Source organism: Bidens hawaiensis, unplaced genomic scaffold (assembly GCF_021521415.1).
Source record: "Bidens hawaiensis isolate Kalapana, Puna unplaced genomic scaffold, B.hawaiensis_p1.1 tig00030762_1, whole genome shotgun sequence".
NCBI lineage: Eukaryota > Viridiplantae > Streptophyta > Magnoliopsida > Asterales > Asteraceae > Bidens > Bidens hawaiensis.
In genome coordinates this window covers 82,952-108,661 of record NW_027495131.1, presented here as the reverse complement: position 1 = coordinate 108,661, position 25,710 = coordinate 82,952, and the positions used below count along the sequence as shown (strand labels likewise).

Below are 25,710 nucleotides of genomic sequence, written 5' to 3'. Positions count from 1 at the left end.
CATCCATGTGAATAAAGTCAAGTAGATATCAAATGTAAATATATGGTGATAATTATCTGAGTGACATTGATTTTTTACAATAAGAGTGAAAGTTGTGAGTTTCACGGCTCATATTATCAGTATGAGTTGTTATCGGTAAATAATTCTTAGTTTGGATTATAAAATAAAGTTATATAAAGAATTTTATGAAAATTACGTAGATATCTTTTTTGAAAGAAAAAATGACTGTTTGCGTCCATGTGGTTTCAAGGCGGAGGCACAATGAGTCCTCAATAAAAAATTTGAACTGGTTGGGTACCTGTGGTTTCAAAAATGAACCATTTGAGTCCCTGTCAGAAATGAAATTACTAGTTTACCATTTTTTATGATCCATATGAGTCCTTGTAGTTAAGTAATTGCTCACTTTTAGTCCTTCTTTAAAAATTACCTCTAAATTACATAATTAACCTCCAAACTATAATCAATCAAGCCATAATCAACTAATCAAACCATAATCAACCAAAAATAAATGAATCAAACTTTTTTTTAACAAAAATAAAAAAAACTTAAAAAAAGAACTAAACTAATTTTTTTAACAAAAATGAATCAAACTTTTTTTTAACAAAAAAAAAATACTTAAAAAACGAACTAAACTAATTTTTTTTTAACAAAAATAGAAGAACCAGACTTTTTTTAACATAAATACGAACCGAACTATTTTTTAACAGAATTACGAACCGAACTAGATTTTAATAAAAATAAATGAAACAGACTACTTTTTTAACAAAAATAAACGATCGAATTACCTTTTTAGCGAAAATAAAGGAACTTTTTTTTACTAATTTTTACTAAACTAAACGAACGTGTTTGGTTCGTTTATTTTTGTTAGAAAGATAGTTCGATTTGTTTATTTTTGTTAAAAAACAAGTTTGGGTCGCTTATTTTTGTTAAAAAAGAAGTTTGGTTCGTTTATTTTTGTTAAACGAAATGAACTACTTGTTAATAAATGATTCGGTTAGTTTAGTTTGCTTAAAAAGTTTGTTTGGTCCGTTTATTTTTTATTAAAAAGTAGTTTGGTTCGTTAATTTTTGTTGAAAATGTGGTTCGGTTTGTTTATTTTTGTTAAAAAAATTGGTCAAGTTTATTTATTTTTGTTAAAAAGTGAAAGGGACTTAAAGTGAACAATTATGAAAGTTCAAAGACTCAGAGTGACAATGTATATATATATAAGTGAAATGTCGAATCTACTGTGATATTCGTCAATTTCGGGTCCCGTTTTTATATTCGTTTTTGTAATCATTTTGTAACATGTCGATTTTTCGCGTTTATGTTAATAAATTATACATCGTAGTTGTGATTAAGCTTGTAAACCCGAACCGTCATTTTATCTAATTATTGATGTTATAACTCTAGCGTGTGTGAGGTTTGTCAAATACAGTTATCTATAATTTATACGCCGGTTAAGTAAACGTTAGGGACTAAAGTGGATTTCTTTAAAGATTATACAAGTTTTAAATCATTATAACCTAAATACCAAACTTGAGGGGCCATTTTTGAAAATATATGTTATAAATATAAAAAGAAAACCCTAACCCTAATATCATTTGTAACATCATGAAAATTTCGAGTTCAAAAAGTAAACTTTTCAAAGAATAGGGACCAAAATTACCAAATTTCAAAGTTGAGGGTTAATTATGAAAATTCTGATTTCCTGACCCATCGCGCTACGCGATGGATCAGAAGAGAGACCCATCACGTACCGCGATGGGGTGTCTGACAGCGAGACACGTGGTATGCCACGTGTCCACACGTGGCACACCGGTCGCCACGTGTCCCGACACGTGGCCACACGTGGCACGTCGTACGCCACGTGTCAACACGTGGCACACCGTCTGCCACGTGGGGACACCTGACAGACCTACTATATGCGTCACCAGGGCTACGTCGCGGTACGCGACGGGTGCCCTGAAGGCGGTCGTGTACCGCGATGGGATTCCAAGTTTTGCTTATAAATAGCGACCAAGTGCACTTCATTTCCCCACACCAAATCTGCTCTCTCACTTCTCTCTAACATCTCTCTAGCCATACCTCGATAAACGTGCCATAGTTCCTCGATTAGCGTGTCCCGATTTCTCGTTTGTGTATCAACGTTTTCTCGAAGTACGTGCCACCCTCCACCCACATACCAAGAAGGTGTTTGTTGTTATGGCGATGAGTCTCGATAAGCGTCCCAACGAATATTGAAGATTGGCGTTATCGTTTGACGACAAAGAAGATCAAGCGGCGTTGGAGTGCTGCTCGAGTACTAAGGGTTTCCGAAAAGCCAACGAAGGTTAGGCGTAACGACAAATGAATATAGTATAATATTATATCAAAGGCTTAAGCCTTAAGTCGAGGTTATACTCGATACCTCGATAAAAGATAAATAATCATAACAAAGAAAAGAATAAAGAAATGTATTGTAAATATGTGTATATATATGTGTGTGTGTGTGTGTGTAAGTATATATACTTTTTGTTATGAAATTATTATTTAAGTAATAAAGAGTATTCTTAAATAATAAAAGAAAAAGAATACGTTTCTTGGAGAAGAAGAAACGTGTGGTTTTAATATAAACTAAAGGTTTATTATTACTTTTAAACTAAAGGTTTTCAAGTAAATTAGATATATGAACTAAAGGTTCATCGAGGTATAGAACAAGACTAAAGGTCTTAAGCCGGATTGTATATCCGACTAACAAATATTTATACTCGTACTATAGGTGCGAGATAAAGAAGGGAAAGACCCTTGGACGGTGAGTGAAGCTGATCCTAAAGTGAAAAGGTGAATACGCCCCCAAACTTTATAAACTTGTTTTAAATAAGTCAAAAATGTATTATATGAAAATTGTTTACAAGGAACTATGTGTTCCTAAAACCGTTATAAATAAGGGTATAAACCTAGCCCTCGGGCTGTGGTATACGTGTGTCTGGATCCTTACATAGGTGGTACTACGCGGTGGGCACGCCGCACCACCCTTGGTCGTAGGACACTCTCCTGCAGGGAGTACGACCGTTATGTATATTTACGGGTACTTAACTAAGTCGAACGCTGCGGTGTTTGCTGAGGTGACTTAGAGTAGAGGCTCAAGTTTATAATGTGTTATTTGACTTTGTTATTCCTAAGCCACGTTGGGCCGAGGCAGGCGTAGTCTCGAGGGGTAATAAAGTAAAAGAAATATTTTTGCGTCAGCGTGTTCACCAGAATTCGTTGCTGACGTATTTGATTTACATTTTGCAGGTGAACAAGATTAGCGCTTGGAAATGTCGAAGTGCTATACTTTAATCCGATGGCTCGGATTTATTTTGTAAAACACTTAAAATAGATGGTTTGTAATTATAACAAGTAATGTTTTGTTAACAACTTAAACGGGTATTTTATAATCCCGTCTTTTGAATATATATATTACATTTTGATCCTTAAAGTTTTATAAGACTTCCGCTTACAAACGTAACTCTGATTTATATACAAATGTGATACCAATTATTGATCACACTCCTAGGCCCAAGATGGGGGTGTGACATCATTAACATTAGCCGCCACCCTTTCCCCCTCCTTAGCCATTTTCGGCGACCGGTTCCGGCGCCGTTTTCCGACCGGGATAGGCTCCGGCCACCACCTCCACTGTCGCACCACCACCTCCGAACACCCCCACCTTCTTGCCGCTTTCCGGCGATTGGTTTTCCGACGCACCACCACCTCCGGTAACTCCCCCTCTCCCCTTCCCGTTCTTCCGGCGACACACCACCACCAAATCCTCCTTCCTTTCCCCGTTTTTTCCGGCGACCGGAAAACCGGCCGCCGGTGTCCGCCACTGTCTCTCTCTCTGCCTATCTCTCTCACCGGCCCTCTCTCTATCTCTCTTTACTCTCTTCGTCGCTCTCTCTCTCTTTCTCTTCTCTCTTTCTATTTCTTTATTTCCGGCACACCTCAGGTGCCCAGAATCGGCCTCGGGGACTGCTGTTTCTTCGTGTCCAACGAGTTCGACTCGGTTCCTTCTCGGTGTAGAGCCACAACCATATGGACAGCTAATAGGTAAATTATTTTGGGCACACCGGTTTTCGCTTATCATTCTTTTTCAGATCCAAATTGTTAATAATAATTCTTGTTTATTGGTTATATTGTTGAAACGGGTTGGACGGGTATGAAGTTGGTTTAAATTGGAGAAAGGATAATCACCCGGGTAATGGATATATAAATTTAATTATGGGTTTAATTAACAATCGTTAATTTAGTTCGGTTGATTTGTACGTTAGTTAATAAACGAGAGGCCTCGGGTTCAGGTCTCATCCTAGATCGGTTTTGGTTCTTTTTACACGTAATAAATTTATTATTTCTATTGGTATTAACATCAATACATAAAGATTATTATTAGTATTATTACATATAACTTACTATTATATTTATTTATTATTATTACTATTAGTATTATTATCATTATTCTTATAAATACTAAAGTTATGATTATTAATAAAATTCATATTATTACCATTTATTAAAATCAAATTTTTTATCATTTATTATTGACAATAATATTATTATATTTATTTTGTGAATTCGTTTAAAACTTGAACCGACATCGAGGGTGGTATCATTATTTACTACCAATATTATTTATTATTATTATTTTTATCAACAACATTTTAATTAATACTAAGAGCGTTATTCTTTAACTATTATTATTAGTATTATTAATAATATTTATGGTTATTATTTTATCGTCATTATCTTACATATCTATATATATATATATATGAAACATTTCTTTTTTTTTAAATTATCTTTATCATTATTATCATCATCATAAATAATATTATTATAAACTTTATTTTAAATTCATTTTCATAAAACCGAACTCTTAAATTAAACATGTCTTGTTTCTATTTAATATTGGTTTAATTACTTAAAAGCCCAATAAAATAATATTATTTAATTTTAATTGTCAATTAAGTACGAGTCCCTAACCATTAACAAATTAACCGGTAATCCGATTTACAACCGAACCTCATTGTTCATTGTTTCCAATATAGTTTCATTATGGTTTCAAGTTCATTAATATATATTACATTATTTATTTTAGCTAAGGTGTTTATCGTTTAAAGTCGGATTCGTTCGTTTCGTTTACAAGCTTTTTATATGTCGATCATTTATTATTTCCCGATTCGTCAATCGAGGTGAGTACTTTCATACCCCTTTTTCCATCTTTCGTTTTGGGGTGACATTTCATACTTATCAAACTAAATGCTTTATTTACTTGAATCTTAAACCCACAAACGTGATCGTATACATTACTTAAAAATACTTGCTTGATTTGGTGTTCTATGCTATATGTCTATGTGTTTATCGCTTTCGGTTGGTTGAATTTATAAATCCTAGACCATTTGGTAATGGCAAGGTGTCGTTAACGTAATGCAATTAACAATATTATGTTAAATCCTATACCATTTGGTAATGGCAATGTGTCGTTAACGTAATGCTATTAACGATATTCTATTAAATCCTAGACTACTTGGCAACCCCTTGTAGCTAGGTGGCGCTAACGTAATTCTATTAGCGATTGTCAATTTATCCACGTTGTTGCTTTTATTTATTGTTTTTGTATACAAGTTTTGTGGCCTTTTTATTACTATATACTTATATGCTCAAACTTATGAATTGCTCACCAACCTTTGTGTTGACAAACTTTATTTTATGAAATGTTACAGGTTTGACTTTTGTTGACTCGAGTGCTTGACGGAAAACATTACCAAGACTATAAGGGTATTAGTAAAAACGAACAATATGGTTTCTATTTGTTTATATGAACGAGATGTGTTGTTATTGATTTGTTGAAATAAAATGAGTTGAATAAATATTGTCACTTTAAATAGTGTGTTGTGTATTTGTCCAATCACGTTGCACCCCGGCATGTTCCGTCGCCTTGGGTCGGGGTGTGACATCTACCCTTGAAGCTAACATAATTAAGTAACAACAATGACTCAAATAGTTCATCTTTGAAACCACAGGGACTCAAGCAGTTCAAATTTTCTTTTGGGGATTCATTGTGCATCCTCTCTAAAATCACAGGGACGCAAACAGTAATTTTCTCTTTTTAAAATCATGCAAAATTCTATATAGACCTCTCTCATTCTATCATATATAACCCACAGACTGGTCCAACTATTTTGACTTTTTAGGTAGCATTATAGCATGTAATAGGAACAGATGGTGGTTCGATGCGACAAGATTTTTGGCACGCGGTATGTATATAGGAGGTGACAGTTTGGGCTATGTTTGATCTCAAACGGACAGACGGGTAAAATAAAATTTTAACAGAAAATGAACGGGTTGAAAGTCACCTAGAATGTAGTTTTTATGCATACAATTTTCTAAGTCGCAATAGTATAGACAGCAATAATCAAATTTTATAATCAGTATGATATGATTTATGAATGTAGCTTATCTAAACTGATTACTCTAAAACACATCACTATATACTAATTGTTGAAATGTGTCTAAATTCAATTAGTATAATAAAAAATATTGTGTATATTTTTGTTCTTGTATTGGTAACAAGGGGTTGGTTAATTGATAAATGGGCTTCGAGCTGGTCTAGTGGGCTTGACAATTGATGGGCTTGAATTATGTTGTTTACTCTGCAGTTTCAAAAACAATAGATTGTCACGATGATGATTTGAGTTATTTATATTTTGTCCGAGTTATTTGTTGTGTATTCGTTGATCTTGTTTCCATTTATATTTGGGTAAACATTCTTGATTTGATATTATAAAGTTGAGATTCTACATTTGTGACACTAGTCCACAACATCTAGCCTAGCCCTCCAAAATTTACAACCATCGTTCATTGGTTCAGTTAAATGTTCAAATTCTTCCTCTGTTATCTCATCATATGCTTCGTTTAACAAAAAAAAAACACCATTTATGATTATAGTCTATTGTGTATATATTTCTCGATTTTACTTTTGCTACTTGTTCTCGATAATTTTTCAGTACAACTATTTTTAGGTTGTATAATATGGTATTTCCAATGCGATGAGTTTGTTTGTGGTTTATGCTGATGTAAAATACGATAATGCTAGTAGGTTGTTATCAAAAGTGCAAGCAAAATAATAATTTTGTATTACGAAAAGGCCGAAATTTTAGGATTCGTTTTAGATCCCCAACAAAAAATATGTTTAGGGAGAACCTAAATCGTTATACTATCGAACTTGATTTCAATTCTTAAAAAAGAAAGACTAAGAAAAAATCATGCAATTGATACATCATTAACACTCTATAAACACATCACTTTCGCTCATACGGACAATGTGATCATGGCCTTATGAAAGGTAAAAAGTGATATATTATAAATGATCATTTGACACGTTATACATGTCGAATGTTGCTCGAACCATACTGGCTGTATGAGGTGTTAGACTAACACACCGTCGACAGCTGTATGACATAGCACTCTTTACAAGTTGGTCAGAAACATAAGCGTTGTGATTAACTGACTTCAACTAATAAGGTTTAGTTTCCTGGATCATAAAGGTAATCATCTCATAATACGACGCTATTATCATTCGAGCAGGAGAGCGGATGAAAAACATGAAACTAATAAGAAAATATTTTTTATATTTACTCGTGTATGATTACTTCAATTGAAGGTAAACCCGCCTTCAATTTTCATCAACCCATCACAAACCCACCTTAACTCCCCCCACCCAAAATATTCAAACTTTTTCACCCCCAAAACCCTAATATGCCACCGAAGTTCAAGATTTTGATTATTGTGGTTGGGGTTTCACTTGGTTTATTACCTAACACTTACATAGTAACCAAAACATGTATGGTTCATTTATTATCTAGACGTTACCGGACGTAGTTGGACGAACATTACTGAACGTTCACGGACACTACAAAACGAACGCGACCCCTTCTTGTGTTTTTTTGTCAAACTTACAGAACAATTTTTTTTTCATATTTATTAAACGGTCAAACATAACAAACTTTTCGCCAACACATGACCTTACGCCCGGTTAGAAGTGTACAAAAAAACCGGTATCGGTTTTAGGCAAACCGGACCGATTTGGGTTTAAAACTGGTTTAACCCAAACCGTCAGTTTCAGGACTGGTTCCCCTTCAAATCTACCTAACCGGTTTAAGGAAAACCGATTTAAACTGGTTAAATCGGTTTATAAATCGAACCGACGTGACAAGGCCGACATATCTTGCTTCGAAACTAGTTTATAAACCGAACCGGTTTGAGTCAAACCGGTTTTGACCAGCCGTTGACCAAACCGGTTCGATTTATAAACTGATTAGGTTTGAGTTTAAAACCGGTTTAGTACACCTCTACGTCCGCTTCACTTACAACCTTTTATAATTAGTATCTTTTATATATAATATTAATAAAAAATAGGACATTCTCTATTTTCTTGTCAAATAATATCCACATCATCGTATTTATTTATTTACATTCATTCTACAACAAAACTATAAATTCCCACAACATATTCAAAGTTTCAAACAAGATAAAAATGAGGGCAAATTACATAAATAGACAAGTTTGACTAATAATTTATCAAAATAGACATGCTTATTTAGCCTACATATCTCCAATCATTGGGTTTTTAGTCAATAAACAACTGACACGTCACTAAAGCCGGCTAAGGCGGATAATCCTTAGCCTCCACTTTATGGGCACGAAATTTTATAAAAAGTAAACGGGTACCACCTTTAACCAATAAAAAATCGACACGTGTCAAAGGCGGCTAAACTTAGCCTACATCTATGGTTATTTAGCCGGCATCTCTGACTCTTAGCCGCCTTCGGGATACGTGTCTATTTAGTTAGCCGGCTCGAAATATTCCTTCTTAGCCGGCTCCAACTCGGCTGTAGGCTAAGGCTTCACTTAGCCGCCTTCAATTTTTTCATTTAGCCGCCAAAATTGAATATTTTACCAACATTATTAAATATTTAGCCGGCTTCACTTAGCCGGTGTAAATTTAGCCGCCAAAATTGAATATTTTACCAACTTACCAACTCTATTTAATATTTAGCCGACTTCACTTAGCCGTCTTCTTAGCCGGCTTCGCTTAGCCTCCAATTTTTTTTCTCCTAGCCGGCATGTTTTAGCCATCAACAATAAATACTTAACTACCCAAATTTAATTTTTCACCAACTATTTTTATAAAACTATACAATCATATTCCCTACATCTTATACAACCATTTTCACCCTCTCAAACGTTTTTACTTTCTTATCACAAGATACTCATTTTTAAAAAAAAAATATGTTTGTTAACGTCGTCATTTATAGTGGTGGGAATTGGCATGTTGTTGATCAGGTTGTTGATCAGGTTGTTGATTGCATGAAACGTGTTTTACATATAAGTACAAATATTACTTACGATTATTTAATTTCCTTAATTTCAAAGATTAAAGAATATTTTGATCTTTTCAGTTGCATTTCGCTTTTCAGTTGCATTTCGCTTTTTTTCAGTTGCATATCGTTTTTTTTTATCTTGTAATATTTTGAAGATCACACTCTTTTGAAATTAAACAAATTAAATAATCGTAAGTAATATTTGTATTTATCTGTAAAACAAGTTTCATGCAATCTACCGGAAGGTATTCAACAACCCGATCAACAACATGCCAATTCCCACCACTACAAAACGACGACGTTAACAAACATATTTTTTTTAGAAAATGAGTATCTTGTGATAAGAAAGTAAAAAAGTTTGAGAGGGTGAAGATGGTTTTATAAGATGTGGGGAATATGGTTGTATAGTTTTATAAAAATGGTTGGTGAATAATTAAATTTGGGTAGTTAAGTATTTATTACTGATGGCTAAAACATGCCGGCTAGGAGAAAAAAATTTGGCAGCTAAGCGAAGCCGGCTAAATAATTAAGGGAGTAGGTAAAATATTTAATTTTGGGTGCTAAATTTACACCGGCTAAGAAGACGGCTAAGTGAAGTCGGCTAAATATTTAATAATGTTGGTAAAATATTCAATTTTGGCGGCTAAAATTAGACGGCTAAATGAAAAAATTGAAGGCGGTTAAGTGAAGCCTTAGCCTACAAGCCGAGTTGGAGCCGGCTGAGAAGGAATATTTCGAGCCGGCTAACTAAATAGACACGTATCTTGAAGGCGGCTAAGAGTCAGAGATGCCAGCTAAATAACCATAGATGTAGGCTAAGTTTAGCCGCCTTTGACACGTGTCGAATTTTTATTGGTTAAAGGTGGGACCCGTTTACTTTTTATAAAATTATGTGCCCATAAAGTGGAGGCTAAGGCTTAGCCACCTTAGTTGGATTCGGTGACGTGTCAGTTGTTTATTGGTTAAAAAACCAATGATTGGAGAGATGTAGCCTAAATAGACATGTCTATTTTGATAAATTATTGGTCAAACTTGTCTAATTCGGTAATTTTCCCTAAAAATGATATCTTCAACTCTCCTTCACTAATCTTCACTCCATAACTATAACTATAAGCAATCCACCTTCAATTTCATCAACCCATCAAAACCCTTAACTTTTATCAAAAACCCAGCAAAACCCATCTCCAAAACCCCCAAATTCTCAATCTTTTTCACCCCACAAAACCCCAAAACCCTTCAAGATTTTTATTCCGGTGATGGCGGCGGTGGTGGAGACGGCGGAGGTGACGGCGATGGTGAGAAGAAAAATGGGTCGGTGTCAGATTAGTTGGATATTAATTTGGATGATGTGAAGACTGTTGTTATTGCCATTGAGGTTTCACTTGCCTTTAGGCTGTTTATTTAAGTGTTTTTTAAAATTTTATATTTTTTTAAAACTCTTTTAGACCAATCCCATTAGCAAACCAACCCAACCCAATCTTTTAATAAAAAACTAATTTCTCTCTCATCAACAAACACAACCCAACCTAATCTAAATTTCCACTCCCATTCACAACCCAACCTCAACCAACATTTTATTATTTAAATATAATTTATAATTATTTAAAATATATAAAAGATAAAACTTTAAATTATAAGTTACGAAACAATAATATTATATTGAAAAGCTAGTAAGAAAAAAATACATATTTTTGAATAACCTCGTTTTTAATAAAATTTATATCGAAGTGTATTGGAAAAAAAATAAATATGGTTGTGTTTTTAAAATTTTTTTTAAGCTAACAATTTAAGTTATTAAACAAAAACTAATTTGTGTATTATATTAATTGTTAAAAAAAAACAAAAGGATGAAAACTAGTAATTGTATTAAATATTGCATAAAATGGTTTGCAAACTAGTTTGCTTTTGTGAACTAGTTTGTGATAAATTAATTATAAAATATTAATTTTGTGTTTTATTTAATGTCATTTGGCAACCCAAACCATCATTGGGTTGTCAATGGGAGTGGTCTTAGAACTGCCACTTTGTTGTTTAGAGGGTTTATTTATTTATTTATATTTTTTAAATTTTTTTAGAACGTTGACTTTTTTGTATTTAGGTGGTTTATTGCTGAACCGAGATTCATTCCTTCGTTGTCTATGTATCCTACATTTAATGTTGGAGATAGACTTGTGGCTGAAAAGGTAGGTAGACATTTTGTTTATTTTCTTGGGTTGAGCTCGAGTTTAGTTCGTTTTAGTTTGGGAGGGTTTGAGTTCGAGTTCGGCTTCTTTAGAATTGTATTTTTAAAGTTTGAGCTTGGCTAGTGGGAATTTATCAAGCTCGAGCTCGTTTATTATTTTTTATTATTATTTAAATGTTTTTTTGTAATTATTATTGATATATATTTATAGGGAAAGTTAACGTACAAACTAAAAAAACATGCTATCTATGCGAATCAAGTTAGTGTAATCATATATACAAGTATTGTAATTATGTAATTACATTGTGGTTTAATTATACACTACACTATAATTACATTGTGTTGTATATATAATTACACTACTTGTTTCGCACAATTAGCACGTTAATTTAATTTGTATTTGATCCAAACCCCTATATTTATAGTTATAAGTTTTATATATAATATAATGTATGTTATTTAGTTATTTTTATAATATGTTTATATACCATATTAGTTATTATATAAATTCATTAAGTAAGAGTTATATAAATAAAATGCTCATTTAGGCCCGTGAGCCGGCTTGAGCTCAATATGTGAAGCTCGAGCCTGAGCTTGTTTATTAAATGTGCCTTAATAAAAGCTCAAGCTCATTTAAGCTCGGATCAATTCGAGTTTTATGCGAGCGGATCGGCTCGTTTACACCTCTATTTTTAGCAAATACAATAAAATTTAAATGTGATAATTTACATACATGCTATCATCAGCATAAGATGTTTGACGTATATAAAATGTGCAAATTTTATGATGTTATAAATTTTAAAAGATAAGTGCATTCATGAACATACAAAATATGAATAATACCATCAAATACATGCCCCAAAAGAAATTTTGTTTAATTTCTTAATTATGCGCAATTTGATTTTCTATATTTGTTGTTTGTCACATAAGGCCAAATTTGATTTCTTGATTTATTAACTCCATTTCAGGTTAGTTATTATTTTAGAGAGCCATGCCCAAACGATATTGTGATATTTAAAAGCCCTCCGGTTCTTCAAAAAGCAGGATACAACGATGATGATGTTTTCATCAAACGAGTTGTTGCAAAGGCCGGAGATTTAGTGGAGGTAAGTTTCTTGATTCATATCAACAAATTACAAATATGTTGTTTTGAAGTAAACAATATGGTTGATTTGGTATGCCTTGACCTTGTTGACTCAAAGATCTTAGTGGTCAAAATTGTCACTTTGACGATTTTACCCTTACTAAAAATGATATTGATATAACCTTTAAAGGGGTGGCATATTAGTAACCGCGTAAACAATCGAACACAAACTAGTTAAACGGACAGGGTTTTCTTGTTTGTGTTCATTTGTTAAGAAAATTGGCGTTTTCGTGTTCGTTTGTTAATATATATATATATATATATATATATATATATATATATATATATATATATATTGCATTATATCATTTTATAATATAAATGAATGCTTCACAAACATAAACGGACGAACATACTTGAACGTAGGTTAAATAAACATAACCAAGCTAACACCAACTAAAATTATACATGAACATTAATCTTTCGGGCCTAAAAATTATAGAACTAAACTAAATTGTAGCGGGTCTAAAAAATTTAACTTAGCATACATACGAACGTAATTACGAAATAAACGAACTTAAAAACGTGTAAACTAACCAACATAAATGAACGTAAACAAACGAACATAAACGAGCATAATTGGACGGACAATGCACGTGTTCATGTTCGTTCATTTATTAAGTAACCAAACATAACACGAGCGACCTGCAGAAAATTTCATGAACGGTTCACCGGACGTTCAGTTCGTTTACATGCCTAATCGCAAAAAAATGTAAAAAAAATATTTTGATATCAAGGGGAAATGCGTCATATAATATTAATCTTTACGGGCTGCAGGTACACAACGGGAAGCTAATAGTAAATGGGGTCGTTAAACGAAGACTTCATATACGAAGCACCTAAATATGACATGAGTCCCGTTGTATGTTTCATCTGTACATTCTTTTAATCATCTTTGAAACTCCAATCTTGAAATTGTTGTTAATGCTGTTTTATTTGTTCTGTATTTGCAGCGCGTACCGGAAAATTATGTGTTTGTAATGGGAGATAACCGTAATAACAGCTACGATTCACACGCTTGGTAAGTTATGCCATATATATTAGAGAGGAGTGTGAATTTCTGAGACGACACGAACCTAACGCGAAATTTGCGGATTTGGGTTTGGTTTAACGGGTTCGGGTCAGTTTTGGGTCGAACCCGCGAAAACGCTAGCTAAACAGGTCGGGTGCAGGTAAACTCGGTGGATTCGCGGAGCATTTATTTTTAAATTTGTTTTTTTTTTAAATTTTTTTATGTAATGATTTGTCTTGGTTGGATATCTTATGACAATTTAAAACTATTAGGAAATTGGCATAAGATTTTATAATTAAAAATTTTAATTGATCAAGTGAATGTAGAACATGAAATAAACCAAAAATACAAATTAATATAAAACAGTTACAATTTAAATATAATGTAACTGTTTTATATAATTTGTATTTTTTGTTGTAAGGATATAAATTTAAAGTATTGATATGTAAAAAACAATAAAAAGTCTTTTTTTTTTTTTAAATATAAATTTGGGTCAGACGGGTCATGTTTGGGTATACTCGTGATGATGAGGGTCGTGTCTAGGTTCAGTGTCTTAACATGATTTTGGGATTGGCTCATGTTCCTGTTTGATCCACAAACACGACCCGTTCAACACATTATAGTTGGTAATCGTGGTCCGTTTACTTAGGAACGAGTCAATTTGGGCGTATCTAATTTTTATCTTAAACGGGCCAAATGAAAAGATTTCAAGATAATTAGGGAAACGGGCCAAACGGGCTGAAAGTTGTTTAAAGTCTGTTTATACCTCTTACGAGTCTTTATTCTAAATCGTGTTATTTAAAAACTTAATTTATTAATTTATTAATTTTTATAATATTCTTTTTAATTATATCAGGGAACCGCTACCATTAAAAAAACATAATCGGGAGATCGGTGTTGCGATACTGGCCGCCACCGAGGATCGGCAGGACGGTTTTGCCAGGAGGCTGTGCAGATGACAAGCCAGAAAATATTAGTAGTATAACTACAGAATCTCAACAAGCTTCCAGTAATTTAGTTTCTCAGTAGGCATTTACCTTGACTTTTTTATAGTCAAACAGGTAAACTATTTGTGTATACCACTATTCATTTGTTGAACAGTGAGTTGGGTAACGGGTCAAAATCTGTATTTTTTTTTCACTTTTTAAAAAATAGTCGGGCCGGTAGACTTACAGTGACTTTATATCTCTTTAAAGAAATTATAAAAATAGTTAATGTACTATATATGATTATAAATGCTATAGTTTTGAAGAGGTAGGTCCCAGCAGAGCCCAGTTGGACCCGCAAGACTCACCTCAAACAGAGACGTCTGTGCAGTCGGACCCGCAAGACTCACCTCAAAGAGGGACGTCTGCGCGGTTGGACCCGCAAGACTCACCTTAAGAGGGACGTCTGCGCAAAGACCAACTGGATCCGCAGGACCCACCATGCTCAGAGACGCGACGTCCTTACGCGCAGTACGCAAGCTGCTCCCGCAGGAAACGCCTCCCAATGGTCGACGTACTCCGCCTGTTCCGGATACTAGCCATCAGGGAAGGCTACCCGCACAGCAAGGCTACATGCACAAGGCACTAACTCTCAAATAATTCAGTAATGTCACCTGAAGAAGGAATGAGCAAGCCGGGAACACTCCCGCCCAAAGCCGGGAATACTCCCGCCCAAATGAGCCAGTCCGTACGATACTGGAGGGATCTTTTGTACTGTACCTGCCAAGGTATGGACAAAAGATCTGACCAAAGCTGCGACAGCTCACTGACAACAGTACGACGGGCAGCACGCTCTAGTACTTAAAGTCACTATCAGCCGCCGCCTACTCACCAACCCCTGTCGGGGCACGTCCATAGCCTGCAGTTGGTGGAAAAGGAATAGTACACAGCCGGCCTGGTCACTATCAGCCGCTGCCTACCCACCAACCGTCAGTATGGCACGTGCGTAGCCCACAGTTGGTAGAACAGGAATACTATTCAGCCGGCTGTACCTGCTTGGAAACCTACCTTCGGCTATAAATACTCCAACACCTTGGAACGGTATCATTATCTTATATCTCCATATATTATTTGATATCTGCTCTAGTCATTTCTCTTAATATACACTTATATTCAAGAGCAATCTAGTCTGATTCTCACGCCGGAGGGTGGTCACAAGGAGGTACCCCCCCCCCCTTCTCAGTGACGAGCTCACGGTGTCTGTTTTGCAGGTCATCAGAAGAATAACCATCTTGCCGGACATAACCCTCGTGGGAAACATCTATTTAACCCCCAGATTATCCGTAATCTGCCCGGGGGTCGATTAGTGTTTATTCATTGGCGCCATCCGTGCATAAAAGCTAGAACTTATTCTTTTTCAGTTTTTTCAAAACTTCTGGAAAGATGGTTAAGGTTACTCCGTTGCCAAGGCCAACGAGCGACCAAGAAACTCCGGTAACCGCAACCCCAGCTACTGGGGGGAACACCGGCGAGTACACAAATTTTACGAACACTACCCCGGTTATTCAAGCCGGGGCAAGTGCAGTAAATTTTACGAACACTACCCCGGTTACCCAAGCCGGGGCAAGTGCAGTAAACAATCATCCCCTGGGATTCACTGATACCCAGGTGGAAAGACAACAGACGAGGCTCCCCCACCAAACACTTGAACAAGTTAAAGCGTGGGCGGAAGCACGTCAGAAGGAATTCCAAGCTGAGTCGGACGAACGCTTACGTTCCATCCAACAGGCTGACGAATTTAGAAGCACTCGACAATAGCTCAACATGAGCAGTGAGTGCGAGTACTCGGACGATGATCGGGAGGAATCCGACACTGACGCAAACCCTCGCCATAGGGCGAAAGGGAAGCGTAAGGAAACAGACTTCCAACCGAGAAGGAATTTCGAAGAAACCTTCAAACCAAGGAACGCGGGGGGAAACTCACGCACCTCGTGGCGTAATGAACGCTGAGCAGGCTAATGCGTGTAGAACCCCAGTTGGGGAAAACACGAATGAAACTGCAGCTTCAATGTTGGAGACTACATACTGCGTATACAACGAGATTCCGAACCAGGTGAATATCGGCTCGAAAGGCTCGATGACACCCCCATCCCAAGAACATGGGAGTTCAATTACACAGGTTGCATGTAGATCAATTCCAAACTTGTAAAGAAAAGGCCCAGAGCCACTTCTAATGGAAATGATTCTCCTTATCACATTGACGCTGATGGTCTTACATTTATACTTGTGAACTTTCCACACTGATATGCCGGTATTCACCGCATAAATAAGTGTGAAAGGAAGTCGTTGCGTGTGGACGGCGGCAAAACCCGCATAAACACAAAAAACGGCAAAAATTTCTAAGAAATAAGGACAACCTTCACGCAGGTCAGTTATAGGTAAAGTTTGGTCATCCCACTAAATGAAAGTGACGGTCCTACCCGCACAATCATGATAGAGGAAACTGAACACTAACCTATTGACAACCGCGCATCGAACGGTTAACTTATTCAAAACACTTGGAAAATTGCTAAGTTAAACTAAAGTATGCACGAGCGAATCATATATTGTTTAGGCGGCAAAACAAGTGCCAAATTAAACTATAATATGCATGAGCAAGTCATACAACGTTTATAACGCAAGTCAAAAAGATTCAAAAAGATTCAAAAGTAAGCGGGACTATACCCCTTACCTTGACAACCAAGTAACTATAAGACAGGTGCGAGTACAGTGTCAAGGCAAAACCCTTCACATACTTAGCACCTGCAGGGAACTTAAGCCAAGAATACCTCGGCAACCAAGTAACTATAAGACGGGTGCGGGTACAGTGTCAAGGTAAAACCCTTCACATACTTAGCACCCGCAGGGAATTGAAGCCAGGAATACCTTGGAAGTAAAGTAACTATAAGACGAGTGCGGGTACAGTGTCAAGGCCAAACCCTTCACATACTTAGCACTCCGCAGGGAATTGAAACCAAGAAGGATCTTCTGGGCCATGCTTGCGGAAAGGGATATAACATCCCCGCATAGCGGGAACGTTGGGAACTAGATTGTTGGAAGCTCCAAGATGGAATTGGTTGTTTAACATAATTGTTCACTATGTTTAAAACTACCAAAACCCCGTGGAGAATCTACACAAATGAAACTCAACGCTCCCGACGTGCGAGGAGGTTACACACCTACCCGCATCATACCCAAAGATCAAGCAGAACAGTGGGAAATTCTGCACGTGACATTAGGAAACCCGCGGGAAGAATCCCCGCGGAGACCTTAAAACTAAACCCTTTTCAAAACCCCTTTGCTTAAGTCCAAAAGTTCACCTCACTTATTAACAATTCATGAGAAGAACATTGGACTGGGGGGACTTGAAGAGGTAGGTCCCAGCAGAGCCCAGTTGGACCCGCAAGACTCACCTCAAACAGAGACGTCTGCGCAGTCGGACCCGCAAGACTCACCTCAAAGAGGGACGTCTGCGCGGTTGGACCCGCAAGACTCACCTTAAGAGGGACGTCTGCGCAAAGACCAACTGGATCCGCAGGACCCACCATGCTCAGAGACGCGACGTCCTTACGCGCAGTACGCAAGCTGCTCCCGCAGGAAACGCCTCCCAATGGTCGACGTACTCCGCCTGTTCCGGATACTAGCCATCAGGGAAGGCTACCCGCACAGCAAGGCTACATGCACAAGGCACTAACTCTCAAATAATTCAGTAATGTCACCTGAAGAAGGAATGAGCAAGCCGGGAACACTCCCGCCCAAAGCCGGGAATACTCCCGCCCAAATGAGCCAGTCCGTACGATACTGGAGGGATCTTTTGTACTGTACCTGCCAAGGTATGGACAAAAGATCTGACCAAAGCTGCGACAGCTCACTGACAACAGTACGACGGGCAGCACGCTCTAGTACTTAAAGTCACTATCAGCCGCCGCCTACTCACCAACCCCTGTCGGGGCACGTCCATAGCCTGCAGTTGGTGGAAAAGGAATAGTACACAGCCGGCCTGGTCACTATCAGCCGCTGCCTACCCACCAACCGTCAGTATGGCACGTGCGTAGCCCACAGTTGGAAGAACAGGAATACTATTCAGCCGGCTGTACCTGCTTGGAAACCTACCTTCGGCTATAAATACTCCAACACCTTGGAACGGTATCATTATCTTATATCTCCATATATTATTTGATATCTGCTCTAGTCATTTCTCTTAATATACACTTATATTCAAGAGCAATCTAGTCTGATTCTCACGCCGGAGGGTGGTCACAAGGAGGTACCCCCCCCCCCCTTCTCAGTGACGAGCTCACGGTGTCTGTTTTGCAGGTCATCAGAAGAATAACCATCTTGCCGGACATAACCCTCGTGGGAAACATCTATTTAACCCCCCAGATTATCCGTAATCTGCCCGGGGTCGATTAGTGTTTCTTCAAGTTTTATAGTAACATGTCTACTGATAAAAATTTAGAAGGAGTATGCATTAGAAATACATTTAGGTGACTTGCAATTTACAATATGACTCATTTTCTTTTTAGCTAAATGTGTTTGTGTTTTTATATAAAACGTAGATCATTCTGACTTATTTATAAGACTGTGTCGTGAATGATGGCTAGTTAAGCAAAATTCAAAAGTTGTTGGTTTGATTGATTGAAATTGGATGTGGCCCTACTTCTTTTCCCCTTGGCCTCGTTACCAGACTAGTGCCTAAAGGGGCATTCACTCTTCGGATATTTGACCGGGTTTTAGGTAGGGTCAAGTCGGTTTTGGTTCTGGGTATAGGTCCGTGGAGAAACCGGAAATCAGGTCGTATCCGCGGTTGAATACAGGTACACCAGGTCAGCTTCGAAACTAGGTATTCTGTGCACCTCTAGGCGACGGTGGTCTGAATGGATTTTAAGAAATCTTGTGTTGGATTATCACTTCACTTTGTATAGGGCCCAAAAATAGGTTTTATTGGGCATGTATGTGTAGAATGTAGATCATGTGTCCAAGTGGTCAATCAGGCCGGTAATTGGGTACTTGCTTAATATATAAAAAATTAAGCACGAAAAAACATGTTTAACAAATAATGTACTATGCAATTTTATACTTTTTTAAAATAATTAAAATTAGTATGTTAGGGCTCATTATTTATTCTTTTTGATACATAAAACATATAACTGTCACGGTAAAGTGTTAAAACGAGTCGTCTAAATTTTTAATCTTTTTCTCTCTTTATTAATAAATTTTCTTGGATACCCTTTTTAAATTTTAAAATTTATCTTTTTCTCTCTTTATTAATTATTTTATTACTAATTTAATTTATTGTGTATTTATTTTTATCTATTTATAGAGTTTGCCCTTTTAGTATACAACTCTAAATGGCTATATGAATTCATTATATTTTCTTTAAAATTACTGCAATGTCATTAAAACTATAACTAAAAATATAAGCTAACAAGAAAAAGAAAATAGAGACCAACACCAATTTATCCAAGATAAACTACTAATCCTAGCCCTATGTTCATACAATTAAACGAACAAAATTTGATCGAATCCATCGTTTTCATAGGAAAGCGAGCGCCTTTTCTAAAAGTTAGCGTGTTCTTAGCTTTACAAATCAACCAGATAACCGAGTAAGCTAAGACACACGATATACAAATCCATACAAAAGAAGTCTATACAAACCTCGTGATTATGTGACGACACGAGATTTCAGATTTGCTAAACCAAGCTAATTACAATACATGACATATTCATCAAAGCCGTTGCTCAATACTTTTTAAATTTATTAGTTAACTAAATTTATTGCGAAAAGAAATCGCTTTAACATGATATATGCATATATGTTTATATAAAACCAAATGTATCCATCAAATGATGCAAGAGAAAAGATTACTATTTATTCTCATATTGCACCAAAAATATCATTAGTTGTAACTAGAAGGGTACACTTGTTAGCAATCTTCATAAACTAAGCTAAATAGAACTTGGATCATATATTGATTTGTATTTCAACTATACAAACACGAATCTTGCTTAAAGTCGACAGCTTTGTCGTTTTGAGAATCGATTTTCATGATGCAAAAGACTCGACGATGTTGCTTTGTCTTCACCAACCGCCCCACCAAGTTGGCTTGTGAGTGAATGTCAAACTCCAACCTCAATGGGACACTACCATTGTCGCTTGCCATAACCAAGCCAACCCCGGCTCCATAAAGTGGAACTTGTCGACCTTCCAAGTTTACTGATATTTTCTTTTCGCTTTCCTTTGGTAGATAATAGTTCATAGCCTAGTAAAATACTATAAAATGTTAACTAATTTATAAAATATATTAAAAAGTATAAGATTATGATTTTTTTTAAAAAAATTTGCATTAAAAAGTTTGCCAAAAAAGATGAAGTGTAAATAAATGTAGAGATTTGAATTAGAAGCTTAATGTTTCTTGCTATAAATGAAATAAAAAATATTAAAGTACACATTTATGATATAATTTACATTTGCATATTTTCCTTGACTTTCAAAAATATCTAGCAATGTAAATTAAAAAGAAATTATAGATCACATATTCTTCTAAACTAAGAAAAGGATATTTCACATCTATTTAGCAATGTAAAATGAAAAAATATTAATTTAGAAGGTGATTTATACATTTTGTGATAGATATTATTGTATTAGAGAGTGGTATATAAATCACCTCCAACGGTATCTGGTTGTGCAACCCATAACAGACAGGTTAGATGAATTTATGAGTAAAATATTAGTTGTTAAAAAAATCATTAAAAAAACTCACCTGACCACTCCCAACACGGATTCTTGAATAAAAGAGATTTAACGAAGCGGATGAGGCATGGATGCCAAAAAATGTAGCAGGGTTTTGTATGGTCATCTTCACAGTACAATTTACTGTTAATAACTTGGTTGATACCCCTGTGTTATCTATTCCTTCTCCATAATAGAAGTTATTCACTTTCCAACTCTACATGACCACAACATTTATTATTAGCATCACAAATAAAGGGTAAAAAATGCATAACATGTTTTCATACAAATGTGTATTTATCATTTATGTGTATGTAGCCATTTACAACATAACGAGCTAGGTTACAATTATACGAGAAAGAAAAACGAGTTTTTGATACAACGTTATGGTATTGGCCAGCTCAGTAGCTCACTCAGACAACTAATGATTCTTTTACATTATTTTAAAATTTTCGTTTAGGTGAAACATTATGCCAGAATTACTAGCCTAATGTAACGCCTCAGACCAAATCAAATCGATTCATAACATTACAGATACCAAGCTTAAGCTTGCACTATTATCTATATTTTTTTGTAACGAACCACAACATACATTGGCGGAGTTAACTTGATGGTGTCGGATCCAACTGACACCATACATTTTCACGTTTCATATAAAACGTATAATAATTTCAAACAGTTCTCATTTTTAACAACTAAACCCATGGGTTCTATGAAAATATAAAAAAATTGAACGAAACCAATGAAAATTTTACTAAATAATTTTTTTTAATAAAACTTGAACAAACTGAAGCCGACCAGCAAGCAACCACAAAAGTCAGACGGGCGACCTTAGGGCCTTGTCTTTTATTATGTGACTGACCCACCTGACGTAAAACATCTAACGTGCGTTATTAAAAATTCGAGTACCACAAACTAATGACAACATAGAAAAATTAATATTCTGACTTCGCCAGTACAACTACATGTATATAAGTATATGTATATATGTAAATTATAAATATGTTATATTAATTTGTATGCAAAAAGTTAGGGTTTCTACGTGATTCACAAACGGCCTAAGGGCATTGTCTTTTGTACATGATTAACCATACCCACCTAAAAATTCTGACGCGGGTTATTAAAAATTCGAACACCACAAAATACTGACACCATAAAAAAATATTTTGTCTCCGCCAGTGTAGCCACATCTATAACTATAACTACATTTATATCTAAATTATAAAATATATTATCAATTTGTATGCAAAAAAAAATACCTTCATTTGGACATGAAACTTATAAGGTCTACTAGCCCCCCAAGTAATGAGACAAATAGTAGTAAACACCATCACAAACCCCATCAAAAACATCACAAACCTACACTGTCTTGTAATTTGTCTCTCATCATAACATTCATCATTTCCATAATCCTCATTTTCCTCATCAATCACACTAAACAAAGGTGGCCACTCTTTTTTCTTCTTCAAAATATTATTATTATGATGATGTTTTCCTATCAACGAAAACCGGTACGGCCCCGACACACGGCTCTCTGACGAAAACCGAGAGTGTGACAAATGTGTCGGGGATTCTGTCGGTGTGGTTCGAGTGGATGATTTGTAATCGTCGTGTGAGTCGTGTGACGGGCTTTGGACAATGTAGGTGCATTTTGGTGAGGCCGAGGCCGATGATGTTGAGTTTGAGTCGGTTTCGGATTTTTCATGGATCATTTGTAATGAATAAAATGATCTAAGGATGATGATGAATAATATTTAGAGTTGAATGGAAAATGTTGATGATGAATAATAATATTATTTAGATTTGAAGGTGTGTTTTAAGGAACGAGAATAATGGGAGTGGAAAGAGACCGGTTCATGTGGAGAGTGAATATTAAGATTTTGGAAACCTTAAAATCAAAATCTTGGACAAGTTTTGTGTTGTGTTGTGTCAGGAAGTGAGTTATAGTTTAGGTTGAGTTAAGGTTATTTATTAATGGGTGTGGGCCCAAAGGATTATTTAAGGTTGATTCGAAATATATAAAATAATGGGCCCACGAAAGAGTGAGAGGTAGAGGTGCACGTTTCGGGTTTTTCAAATAACCGGTTTTGGATATCGGGTATGACCGAGTATTAGTAATTTGGGTATTGACAATAACCAGTTCGGGTCTAGATATTGTCTTTAAAAACCATACCCTATGCATCGGGTTGGGGTCGGATAAAGAACCGAGTATTCTATAACTGGATATTTGAATACCCTATTTTGAGGTTTTTATCCGGGTATAGCTTAGATTTTTTAAAATGTTGCACTTTTTAGGGGTATTTTTAGAGTATTTTTCGGGTAATTTCAGGTATAGATCGCGTATTTGAAAAACTCAGTTTCCGGTATTGGAAAACATCATGTTTGGGTATTATTGAGTACAAATTGGGTTCGGTTTCGGGTACAGGTTTTGGTACTTAAATGCACACCCTATCCGTATCATACGGGTGGGATAGGGTCAGGTATGGGTTCAGGTTTTATAACCTGGGTATAAAAAACCCGGTTCTGGTTTTTTTTTCGGGTTCGGGTTTTTTGTGCACCTCTAGTGAGAGTAAAATAGGTAACGAAAGATTTAAGCTACACCTTGCGAAGTTGTTAATTTGGATACTGAGCCCATCTGGGTTTTCGTCACACCATGCGTTACACCAGAAATATCTGCTCTTGTGACGATACAGAGACCGCCAAGTGACAGCCGGCGGTATGGTTTCCCGGGGGAGTTCCCATGTCAAACTTTGAAGCCAACGTGACCCCGATTAAGACAACATAGTTTGACTAGTGTGGAACAACAGAGCTCTTCAAATTAAAGAGTGCAGTGACCTAACATAAAAAAAGAAAGTCGACGTTATAAATAAAAAAGATTGGCAACTCTAACTTTCTATTATCAAAACATTAAATTGGTTGGCCTAAAATACAAGTCTACATGTAACACCCCAACCCGGAATGAGCTGACGTGTCACTATTACAGATATCAAATCAATGTCACAATCCAGAAATACAACCAAAATCAAAGCAACCTAAGTCATATTAAACCAAAATTAATTAACTTGTAAAAGCTTGAACTTCATTAGTCCCTCTCATCACTAACTCCCCCGAGTCCCGGATTACCTGTAAGCAAATAAGAAAAACACAACAAAGAAAATATGGCTGAACCAAAAATTGCCCAGTAACGGAAAGAACAATAGTATAGGCAAGGACAGACGTAAGAAAATAACTATACGGACTTCAATTCAAACTCGAAGCCAACCTTTTTACCGAAACACATACTTAATAAAATTCGAAGGTATGATCTGACACTTGGCCAGAACATAATCAAATGCATACGAAAGCATATCAGAAACATATCAGAACATATACACACATCAAACCACGTGACTACACATATCAATAACTCAAAGTCACGTGAAACGGAAGCACCCACGAGCCAAAACAGAACAGACTGGTACACGGCTAGCTAGTCCATGCACCTATGAGACGGTGAGCGTGGCGTACACCCATTATTCCATCTCCACAAAACAAACTCAAACTCAAAGCTAAGATCAATCTATCCGCCTCTAGGGGCCAAAGTGCTACGAAAGCACAAGCTAGAGACGCCGTGAACTTTTATTACGCACTGTCACGATAAGTGCATGCCGTTGACGCCCATACGACATTTCAGACATGCTCGGGTGACAGAGTACAAAAGCTAATTTCATATAATTATGCAACGAAGATCCTACTGACGGAACATGCAATAATGAGTACAAAAGTTATAAAATATTACATGCTACAATAATATATTATATATAACGAAAATCCATACTACAAAGTAACAGATTAGAATTTATACTATGAGTAAACGAAAACAGAAACCGTACTACGAAGTAACAGAATATAATTAATACTATGATTGACAGAAACCAGAAACCGTACCTTAATAGCCGACAAATAGATAAAACAACTCAATTCGTCGTTAATAACAAGGAGAACCTACAATTTAATTTCTCCTTGAAATAAATATTGAGATTTAATTAACTTTGTTTTTCCAGCGACGGGTGACTTTTAAAATCTTTAATTAGTTATAGTAGATTATTTGGTATCACTGCTATTTATTATTTTCCTTTACTACTACCATGAGTTTATTCGCAATATATCTATTTTATAAAGGTTTTCATAAATAATACTAACATGTAACAAAATAAATACTATTCATAACTATTTACTATCATGTTATATATATAAAAAGTCGGTCCATTGAATTAAAATTAAGTTAATAGACGTGTACAAAACCTTTATA

At 35.9% G+C, this 25,710-nt stretch overlaps 1 protein-coding gene and 1 pseudogene across 2 annotated transcripts; one reads left to right on the top strand and one right to left on the bottom strand.

Annotated features, from left to right (window-relative positions):
- The first annotated feature begins 10,639 nt into the window (after window positions 1-10,639).
- On the top strand, window positions 10,640-14,842 carry LOC143580898 (chloroplast processing peptidase-like; annotated as a pseudogene). Its single transcript, XR_013143738.1, has 6 exons — window positions 10,640-10,678; window positions 11,459-11,566; window positions 12,534-12,671; window positions 13,487-13,571; window positions 13,663-13,730; window positions 14,578-14,842. The product of XR_013143738.1 is annotated as a chloroplast processing peptidase-like (transcript).
- Window positions 14,843-20,670: 5,828 nt separating this feature from the next.
- LOC143580897 (uncharacterized) lies at window positions 20,671-23,131 on the bottom strand. Its single transcript, XM_077063810.1, has 4 exons — window positions 22,679-23,131; window positions 21,451-21,636; window positions 21,355-21,366; window positions 20,671-20,949 (listed from the first exon to the last, which is right to left on the bottom strand). Exons 1-4 carry the CDS (start codon window positions 23,129-23,131, stop codon window positions 20,671-20,673), a joined length of 930 nt encoding a protein of 309 aa, XP_076919925.1.
- Between the last annotated feature and the right edge of the window lie 2,579 nt (window positions 23,132-25,710).